The 11,393-nt window shown below is 45.3% G+C and overlaps 1 protein-coding gene across 2 annotated transcripts in view; it reads left to right on the top strand.

The window, feature by feature from the left end:
• The window catches only part of SCIMP (SLP adaptor and CSK interacting membrane protein), a 64,746-nt gene that overhangs the window by 27,661 nt on the left and 25,692 nt on the right, over positions 1-11,393 (top strand). For both annotated transcript variants that reach the window (XM_073590600.1, XM_073590598.1), the window contains one exon: positions 3,668-3,746. In XM_073590600.1, coding sequence (XP_073446701.1) covers positions 3,668-3,746 — 79 coding nt within the window. The remainder of the gene's footprint in view (positions 1-3,667; positions 3,747-11,393) is intronic.

The raw sequence follows: 11,393 nt of genomic DNA, 5'->3' as shown, positions 1-11,393 counted from the left end.
GGTGTGTACCTGGTTGTGTTTTATGCAAAGTATTTCACCTTTTAACAAAAGTTGTGTACATTGTTAGGAAATCACCAACAATAAACACAACTTTTCAGGTGAAATACTTTGCTTCAAACACAACCAGGAACACAACTGTGGCAAAAAGCTAAAATTTACCCACAGTTATATACCTGGTTTTGAATACCTTTTTACCTTTTAAATACCCTGTATTTAACCTTTTTTTTTTAAACATATTTCGCCGCAGAAAGAAATGACAGACAACCAGTGTAAACAATAATTTAACTTTTATTTAAAATATTTTTTTTTTGTGTAAACTGTTTTTAAAGTTAAAAAAACTTTTTTAATAAAGGTTTGAAACCAACCAAATGGGCATTTTTATTACAAAAAAAACATTATAACTCGGTGTAGTGTGGGGTGGAAATACTGCTGGAGGGGCTGCGGGACACTTCGACAATGGGAGTGTGGAGAGAGGACTGGGATCGTGGTGGGGAAGGAACAGTTAGAGGTGATGGTGTGGAAAAAGCTACAGAATGGGTGGACATGTGGGAGGCAGAAGAGGTGGTGGGCGGTGGAGTGGAGGGTTGGGCAGGGACTGTAGGAGCAGATGATGTTGATGGAAAGTTGTACGGGGAAGGAGTTTGGTACGGGGAAGGAGTTTGGTACGGGGAAGGAGTTTGGTACGGGGCAGGTTGCTGGAAGTGGGGAGATGTCTGGTACTGGGGAGGTTGCTGGTACTGGGAAGGTTGCTGATACTGGTGAGGTTGCTGGTATGTAATAGGAGGGGGAGGATGGAAAGTGGCTGGAGGGGGTGCAGATGTAATAGGAGGGGGAGGATGGAAAGTGGCTGGAGGGGGTGCAGATGTAATAGGAGGGGGAGGATGGAAAGTGGCTGGAGGGGGTGCAGATGTAATAGGAGGGGGAGGATGGAAAGTGGCTGGAGGGGGTGCAGGTGGAGGAACTACAGTGGTGGGAGGTGGAGGTTGGGAGGTAACCTGCTGTAGAGCACCGTGGCACGAATGCATTACATGCATCTGCTGGGTAGGAGATAGTGTTGCCATGCGCTCCACAACAGACCTGAAAAAGGTGTGGTTTGGCGAAGATCTTGCTTCTGAATGCATGGTTTGCAGAAGTGTCTTCACCTCCAGAATGCTGGAGTTGATCTGCTGAAAGCCTGCAGAGATTTGCTCTGACAAGACTTTTAGACAGTTCTGGAAAGATGCATTCAGATGCAAGAACTCTGGCGCATAACTCTTTTCCTGACCCCTCTGCCGCTGCCGCCCAGTACCCGCAGGTGTACTAGAGGTGGCAGGGGCAGAAGGGTGGGGTAAAGGGAAAGCGATCTCACCAGCAGCTTCATGTAATGTAGGCGGCCACGATGCTCCTGTGCTGGTGGATGGGACAGATGGGTCGAATGTGTGGGAAGGCTGGGAAGGTGCAGATGTACCGGGGCGGTCGAAGTGTCCCTCGGTGCCGGTCTCCTCAGGGATCGCCTCAGAAGGGTCCAATCGTGCAGGCTCCCGAGTGCTGCTCACCGTGCTGTGGAATAAAGAGAAAAAAAAACAATTAAAATACTGACATGGTATGGCCCTGGCTGAAAAAAAAAAGTTACATCTAACATTTTTTTTCACATGTGGTGTGTAATATTTACCTTCTAGTGACCATTGTTTCCCGGAGGAACGACAGGGCTTGTGCGTACTTGTACTTGCTCCTGCGTCCTCCAGATCCACTCGGGGCCTGCATCTCTTTATTGAACTCCTTCTTGAAACGATCCCTCACAGACCGCCACCGATTCACAATTCTGTTCCCTGAAACGAGAAAGGAGTGGTTAGTATACAACATCAGTGTTTCACAAACTCCAGTCCTCATGGTCCCCAGGGGTCATGTTTTCAGGATTTCCATAGTACATAGAAATCCTGAACACATGATCCGTCGGGACCACGAGGACTGGAGTTCGGGAAACACTGGTTTACATCAAGCAACCGGTACTGTATATACTTACGCTCTTTAATCTGGGCCCGAACATCGAGGTCCTCCCAGCGGCCCACAAGGAGCGAACAGATTTCCTCCCAGAGTCGTCGGGTAACGATAAGGTCAGCGTGGCGGCGGTCAGCCATATTCCAGAGCGGCTCCCTTTCTCTGATGAGATCGATGAGGTGGTCCACATCGAGTCCTCCATCCTCACCGTCAGAGTCGGGAGCACGCTGTGAAGGCTGTTAAAGAAAAAGACAAAAATATCATAATTAGCCTCCACAAAAGAAATGAAATAAAAAGTGCAAAAAAACAAAGCAAAAATATTTATACTTACACGCTGGTGACCGCCGCGTTGCTGTCGCCGACGACCCTGGGAGGCACTGCGAGGACCTCTTGGCCGAGCACCAGATTGGGAAGACTAGAGAAGAAAACAAAAAATGTTATGTCTTTGGATGTAGGCATTTGTTTGCTGTGTGTGGTCTGCAGAACATTGTTTTCTATGTGTTGTGTGTAGTGTGATGTTGTGTTTCTGCGTTTGATGCAAAAAACTTACCAATTGTGAGCCCACTCCAAGTGTCTGTCCACCCCTTCCTTCTTCTTCTGGGAGCTCCTCTTCATCTTGTGAATCCTGTTTTGAAATAAAAGGCAATGAATAGACATATATTACAGAGATGATGGATTTTGGAAATAAAAACTTACCGTCAAACGCTGACGATGCGAGGGAGGGCTCCCAGAAGATGATGTGCTGTCTTCCTGGTGGCCACACTCCATGCCTGTGGGTGGTGTTCCAGCTGCTGCCATTGCTGCTGCTGCTGCATCTATTGGGCGGCTGTTGAATAAAGAGAAACAAAGGGCCAATGAATATCTTGATATTCAATAGCCCTAGTTTGGAGGAATGGGGGATTTGATAATTACCGTCTCTCATCTGCTGCTGGCCTCCCCTCCTCAGCATGTTCCATTTGCTGCTCCATTTGGGGTGGTGGTGGTGCTGATGGTGCTGCAGTGGTCTCCTGCCTTCTCCTGCTGCGCTTGGTTGCTTTCTTGGGTGGCATGTTGGGTGCGGCTGTGGGTCCCACTGTCTTGCTTTTATATATGTCTTGTGGGCAGAGCTACTGAGCATGCTCAGACCAAAAAACCGGATCCGGCCACCGGATCCGGCTTTCGCCGGATCAGGCGCATTGCGGCGCTCATAGGCTTTCATTGTGTGAAAAAGCCGGACGCGCCGGATCCGGCGTGTCCAGCTTTTTCGCCGGAGACAAAAAACGTTACAGTAGCCGTTTTTTCCAGACGCCGGATCGCGACACATTGCCGGATCCGGCGAAAACCGGATGAAACGCATGGCCATGCGGCGCGATCCGGCGCAAATGCAAGTCAATGGGGGGGAAACCGGATCCGGCATTGCATTTCGCCGGATCCGGTTTCTGTCAAAAGCGCCGGATCGCGCCTGACGGCGAAAACCTGATGTGTGAAAGAGGCCTTACTGGCAAATATGATCCTTCAGCTTTGTTAGAAAAAGCAAGTTTTTTTAAATTAGGTTGCATGAGATTTCTAGTGTGACACCAATATTACATTACCATTCAGCATAAAAAAATAGCAAACAACATATTTTTAATGGTTATTTGTAACATTTTATAAAAGAACATAATTCAAGCGTCATTCAAATTCTAAATTATTATTTTGCTTATTCTTCAAGGTATAACAATACGACTTCAAAGGACTGCAAAGCAAGAGAAAAAACAGACACATGTCCAAAATGTATCAGTTATAGCAGAGTGAGTTATTGTCTACACTAATGGTTTCTGACTACTGAGGTGTCAAAAGATGGTGCATTGAGAAAAAAAATCAAATCATGTTTTATTCATGTTTTTCACAGATAGAACAGGTACCCAGGGCCGCCATCGGGGCATTGCTGCCCTTACTGGCGCATGGGGTCTGGTGAAGAGGTTGGTCCGGTTCTAGCGGGAAGATTCCGCCGTTCGCTCAGTAACTGAATGTGCATGCTCAGACGCACGCTCAGTTGCAATCTATTGCTGTGCAGGACCCGCTTGCTTCACTGCAATAGGAGCAGCCAGTCAATCAGCGACCAGCAGTAACATTGGCACCCACATCGCCGGTGTATGAAATCATTGTCATGTGCCAGCCTATCTGCGCCTCAATTGGTTGAAGAAGAGAATTCTGCTAGACTATGGCTAGGTATGGAAAAAGTTTGTTTATTTGTACTGAAATCTGCAATATGGGGAGACATATGGGGGGGCAGGATTGAGACATATGAGGGCGCAGGAGAGCAGGTTGGAGATATATGGGGGCAGGATTGAGACATATGGACCAGAATGAAGACATATGGGGGCAAGATGCAGACATATGGGGAAACAAGATGGAGACATATGAGGAGCAAGATGGAGACACATGTGGGAGCAAGATGGGGAAGCATAGGACAGGATGGAGAATATGGGGGAACAGGAAGTGGCAGGATGAAGACATATGGAGGGCCTGGATGGAAGCATATGGGGGAATTGAATGGAGACATGGGGGACAGGATGGAGACATAAAGGGGAGCAGGATGGAGACATGGGGCCACAATAATATGATATATATGGGGGCAGGATGGAGACATATAGGGCCAGGATGAGAGGACATATTTAGGGGCAGGATGGAGACACAAGGGGGCAGGATGGAAGAACATATGGGGGCAGGATGGATACATTTTAGGGGGCAGGATTGAGACATACGAGGGAGCATGATGGAGACATGTGGGGGCAGGATGGAGACACATGGGGGCAGGATAGAGACATATGGGGCAGGATGGAGACACATGAGGGCAGGATGGAGACATATGGGGCAGGATGGAGTCACATTGGGAGCAAGATGGAGAAACATGGGACAGGATGGAGACATATGGTGGAGCAGGATGGAGACATATGGGGGAGCAAGATAGAAAAACATGGGACAGGATGGAGGCTTATGCAGGGCCTAGATGGGGGAATATGGGGGTGCAGGATGGAGACATATGGAGGGAGCAGGATGGAGACATATGGGGGGCAGGATGAAGACATATGGGGCCATGATGATATGACATATATGGGGGTAGGATGGAGACATATAGAGCCAGAATGAGAGGACATATATAGGGGCAGGATGAGAGGACATATATGGGGGCAGGATGGAGACACATGGGGACAGGACGAAGACACATGGGGGCAGGATGGGAGAACATATGGGGGACAGAATAGAGACATATGGGGGAGCAGGATGGAGACATATGGGGGCCAGGATAGTAATATAGTAACATAGTTATTAAGGTTGAAGGGAGACTTTAAGTCCATCTAGTTCAACCCATATCCTATCCTAACCTGCCCTAACATGTTGATCCAGAGGAAGGCAAAAAAAAACCATTTGGCAAACAGTAAGCTTCACATTGGGGAAATAAATTCCTTCCCAACTCCACATACGGCAATCAGACTAGCTCCCTGGATCAACGCAATATTAAGGAAACTAGTGTATATACCCTGTAATATTATATTTTTCAAGAAAGGCATCCAGTCACTTCTTAAATTTTAGTAGGGAATCACTCATTACAACATCATATGGCAGAGAGTTCCATAGTCTCACTGCTCTTACAGTAAAGAATCTGCATCTGTGAATATGCTTAAACCTTCTTTCCTCCAGACGTAGAGGATGCCCCCTTGTCCCCGTCACAGGTCTAAGAATAAAAAGATCATTAGAAAGGTGTTTGTACTGTCCCCGCATATATTTATACATTGTAATAAGATCACCCCTAAGCCTTCGATTCTCCAAACTAAATAACCCCAAGTGTAATAACCTGTCTTGGTATTGCAGACCCCCTAGTTCCCTAATAACCTTGGTCGCTCTTCTCTGCACCCGCTCCAGTTCAGCTATGTCTTTCTTATACACCAGAGACCAGAACCGTACACAGTATTCTAAGTGTGGTCGCGCTAGTAACTTATATAGAGGCAAAATTATGTTCTCCTCATGAGCATCTATGCCTCTTTTAATGCATCCCATTATTTTATTTGCCTTTGCAGCAGCTGCCTGACACTGGCCACTAAATGTGAGTTTGTCGTCCACCCATACACCCAGGTCTTTTTCAGTGACAGTTTTGCCCAGTGTTTTACAATTAAGCACATAATTATACATCTTGTTCGTTCTACCCAAGTGCATGACCTTACATTTATCCCCATTAAAGCTCATTTGCCATTTATCAGCCCAAGCTTCTAGTTTACATAAATCCTCCTGTAATATAAAATTGTCCTCCTCTGTATTGATTGCCCTGCAGAGTTAGTGTCATCTGCAAATATTGAAATTCTACTCTCTATGCCCCCTACAAGGTCATTAATAAATATGTTAAAAAGAAGCGGGCCAAAAACTGACCCCTGTGGTACCCCACTGCTAACCGTGACCCAGTCAGAGTGTGCTCCATTAATAACCACCCTTTGTTTCCTATCCCTGAGCCAGCTCTTAACCCACCTACACATATTTCCCCTATCCCCATTGTTCTCATTTTATGTATCAACCATTTGTGTGGCACCGTATCAAAAGCTTTTGAAAAGTCCATGTACACCACGTCCACTGCATTCCCTTGGTTCAGTCCTGAACTTACCTCTTCATAAAAGCTTATCAGATTAGTCTGACAGGAACAGTCCCTTGTAAACCCATGTTGATATTGGGTCATGAGGTTATTCTTCTCCAGATACTCCAGTATAGTATCTCTTAGAAAAACCTCCAGGATTTTACCCACAGTTGAGGTTAAACTTACTGGCCTATAATTTCCAAGTTCAGTTTTTGTCCCCTTTTTGAATATTGGCACCACATTTGCTATACGCCAGACCTGTGGTACAGACCCTGTTATTATGGAATCTTTAAAGATTAAAAATAATGGTCTATCTATGACTGTGCTTAATTCCTGCAGTACTCGGGGGTGTATCCCATCCGGGCCGAGGGATTTGTCAATTTTAGTGATTTTTAGACGCCACCGTACTTCCTGCTGGGTGACATTTAATGGAGAATTTTTATCCCTGATCATGTTATCGTCATGGGATTTTCTTGTGTAAATACTGTTGAAAAAAGTTATTTAGCATATTGGCTTTTTCCTCATCCTCATCCACATTTCACCCAGACTATTTTTAAGGGGACCAACACTATCATTTTTTAGTTTCTTACTATTTATGTAGTTAAAGAATATTTTGGGATTATTTTTGCTTTCTCTGGCAATGAGTCTCTTTGTCTCAATCTTTGCTGTCTTGATTTGCTTTTTACAGAATTTATTTAATCTTCTGTATTTACTGTAGTTAATGCCTCATCACTACCTACTTGCTTTAATTCTCTAAATGCTTTATTTTTTATCTCTTATTGCGCCCCTTACAGCTCTATTTAGCCATAGTGGTTTCCTCCTATTTCTAGCATGTTTATTCCCATACGGTATATATTGTGCACAGGTCCTATTCAGGATGCTAATAAACGTCTCCCATTTTCTTTGTGTATTTTTATGTCTCAGGATATCGTCCCAGTTAATTGCACCAAGATCATCTCTCATCCGTTGGAAATTTGCTTTCCTGAAGTTTAGTGTCCTTGTAACCCCTCTACTACACATCTTATTAAAGGATACATGAAAACTTATTAATTTGTGATCACTATTACCCAAGTGACCCCCAACCCTTATATTTGATATGCGGTCTGGCCTGTTGGTTAATATTAGGTCTAGCAGTGCCCCCCCTCTTGTTGGGTCCTGAACCAGTTGTGAAAGGTAATTGTCTCTCATAGTTGTCAGAAACCTATTACCTTTGCTGGAACTGCAGGTTTCGGTTCCCCAATGTATTTCAGGGTAGTTGAAGTCCCCCATAATAATGACGTCTCCTTGAGTCGCAGCTTCATCTATTTGCTTTATGAGGATATTCTGTGTTGCTTCCATTATTTTTGGAGACTTATAACAAACCCCTATCAGTAATTTATTATTTTTCCCCCCCTCCCCTTATCTCTACCCACAGGGACTCTACATTTTCATTAGATTCATATATATTATCACGAAGGCTGGGTTTTAAGGATGATTTTACATATAAACACACGCCTCCCCCTCGCTTATTTGTTCAGTCATTTCTGAACAGACTATAGCCCTGTAAATGAACTGCCCAGTCATGGCTTTCATCCAGCCATGTCTCAGATATCCCCACCATGTCATAATTATGTTGCAACAACATTAACTCCAATTTCTCCATTTTGTTGGCGAGGCTTCTGGCATTAGTATACATGCACTTTATGTATCTCTCTGTACCTCTGTTCTTTCTTAAATTATTAACTGTTCTAACCCCACCTCCCATGCCACCCCCACCCCCAATTTCATTATTTGTGCCCAGGTCTCTATCTGCACTGCTTTCCCCTCCTATAAAAGGAATACCCTCCCCCCAGTCCCTAGTTTAAACACTCTTCCAACCTTCTAGCCATTTTCTCCCCCAGCACAGCTGCACCCTCCCCGTTGAGGTGCAGCCCGTCCCTAGTGTAGAACCTGTAGCCAACTGAGAAGTCGGCCCAGTTCTGCAGGAACCCAAACCCCACCTTCCTACACCAATTCCTGAGCCACTTATTAACCTCCCTAATCTCCCGTTGCCTCTCTGGCGTGGCACGTGGTATAGGAAGTATTTCCGAAAATACCACCTTGGAGGTCCTTGCTTTAAGCTTACAGTCTAATTCCCTGAAATCATCTTTAAGGACCTTCCAACTACCTCTAACTTTGTCATTTGTGCCAATGTGCACCATGACCGCTGGATCCTCACCAGCCCCTCCCAGTAATCTGTCAACCCCATCAGCGATGCGTCGGACTCGAGCGCCAGGTAGGCAGCACACCGTTCGATGATCCCTGTCTTTGTGACAGATTGCCCTATCTGTTCCCCTAATAATTGAGTCTCCCGCTACCAGAACCTGTCTGGCCTGCCCTGCTCTCCTATTTCCCCCCTTACTGGAGCAGACACTCCTCCGGCTTTCAGAGGATATGCCTTGCTGCAGCAGTGCTACTCCTGCACTAACATTCCCCTCATCTGCCAACTTAGCAAACTTATTGGGGTGTGCCAGATCAGGACTAGCCTCCCTGGTGCTCTTCCCTCTACCCCGCCTTCTAACTGTCACCCAGCTAGCTGCTTCATTGTCCTGCAGCTCCAACCTAGCAATCCCCCCCTCATCTATCCCATTGAGCGTCTGCTCAGTGAGCAGAAGACTCCTTTCCATATTGTCTATGGATCTCAGTGTTGCCAGCTGCACATTTAGATCCAGTATCTGGGCTTCCAAATGCACAACGTGCTCACATCTCGCACAGCAGTATGCACCCTCGACTGGCTGTTCAAGGATTTCATACATGCAGCAAGACGTGCACTGGATGGCATTGGCAATAGTGGAGCACATCCTAATGGGGATTGCACCAGACATATGGAGACATATGTGGCCAGAATGAGAGGACATATATCAGGACAGGATAAAGATACATGGGGCAAGGAAGGGAGGACATATGGGGTCAGGATGGGAGAAAATATGAGGGCAGGATGGAGACACATGGCACCATGGTGGGAGGGCATACGGGAGCAAGATGGAGACACATAGGGCCAGGAATGAGATACATGTAGACCAGGAGTGAGGTGACGTTATTACAAGAAGGTTGTATAATGTAAGACATTGCTACTATAGTGGCTATTTAAGGGATATTATTACTGCTGTGATGTATTTTATTTTTGAGGATATTGTTTTCAGTGGGGGGTCCTGTTACTGTGCAGGGCAAAACTGTCGCTTTTATGGCGTAGTGTAGAAGTTGGGGGAATGTGCTCTAGATAACTGTGTTATTTTCTGCAGAGTCGAGTCCTGGCTGGAAGAAGTGATGGTGGTATGTGCTGGATGATGAAGAAAAGCAAAGATGAATAAATTCAACTAGAGCCATCACTAATAAGTCAGTGTGTTATCTGTACATGTACACTATACACTTTGTAGTATATACAGAGCTCCTGTGTATAATGTCACCGGTGATCCCTGTATTACCTGTATACTGACAGTATAAACAGAGCTCCTGTATTATCATATAACTTGTGATCCCTGTTGTGAACTCCCTAGCTCGGATTTCTGAGCCGAAGCTCCCTCTGCTCCCTCTGGTGGTTACTGAGAGTAGTGTAGCTGGCCAGGTGGATGGAGGTTCTCCACCTGACGATGATAATTAGAAATCTGGGATTTCTGGCTGGGAGCATATAATGCAGCTGGCTGCTCTTGAAGGTTGCTGGTGATTTTTTTCCTCTGTGTGCATTTGGAGCTCTTTTGTCCCCTGCCTGATCTGCATGTTCAGCTAAGTGATTCTTTTGCTAATCCTTTGCATCTAATCTGGTTGTGACTTTTTTTTGCTTTGCTGCTAGGGTTCAGCGTGCTCCCTAGTGGGGGCAGCGCTGGGACCTACTTCATATCTTGCAGCTTGTTCAGTCCCCTGTTATGTTAGTATCTTTTTGCTTGCTGCCAGTTTATAACAGAGTGCTGATCCCCGTGAAGGGTTAATTTAGCCCTCCCAAAATTGCTACCTCGACAATAGTATCTTTTTGCTTGCTGCCGGTTTATAACAGAGTGCTGATCTAGCGGGGGTGAGATCGTGTGATCTCAGGTTTTTTTGTATATCAGAAGTGTTGGACTTTTTGAGGGTTTTGTGTGTGATTTCAACCAAATAATCAAAGCAATCAAAATAATCATATGTGACCAGGAACTGGTAAAAAACCAATATAGTTCCTCCACTCAGTGTAAGGACACGCAAATAAACGTGGAGTACTCCCAACAGCATGCAAACAAAGAAAAAGTGGAGTAGCCATAAACCACAAAAAAGAGATTTGTAGATATTATAGAAAATGTCTCTTTATTATATTAGATTAAAAATATCAAACATTTATAAGACATGAGGTAAACTGGAGGTGCAATCCAGAGAAAACAAACAGCAAGAGGTCACCAAAATAGATATAATTAAGGCAAAAAAGGCAAAAGGTGCAGGTAAGATTACAAACATCATGTGCAGAATCTTATAAAATATTGTACTAAGCCCAAATGGTTGCACCAGAGTGCTACACACAGGTGCCAGAGTGGAAAAAATCGCCATCTATACAGTAATGATTGCACCATATGCAGGTAAGTGTCTAATAGGATCACCGGGAATAATACCCATATTATCAAATGAACATGCTGTCACTTACCCATATTGCCAATATAATAGAGGTGAGCGCCTCGCCGTTACCCCCAACGTGCGTTTCGCCACAGCTTTATCAAGGAGAGATGTCTGTCTGCTATCGCTAATCCATATATATATATACAAATTCCCGGAAGCCAGTAGTCACAGCGGCGCATGCTCAGTGGGATTGGGCGGCGTCAATACAGTGATCCGCCGCCATCACAAGAGTCAC

The sequence above is a fragment of the Dendrobates tinctorius genome, unplaced genomic scaffold (assembly GCF_039654945.1).
Source record: "Dendrobates tinctorius isolate UK_male_01 unplaced genomic scaffold, ASM3965494v1 ptg000117l, whole genome shotgun sequence".
Classification (NCBI taxonomy): domain Eukaryota; kingdom Metazoa; phylum Chordata; class Amphibia; order Anura; family Dendrobatidae; genus Dendrobates; species Dendrobates tinctorius.
The sequence above is the reverse complement of the archived record's forward strand: the minus strand, read 5'-3'. Positions and strand labels throughout refer to the sequence as shown.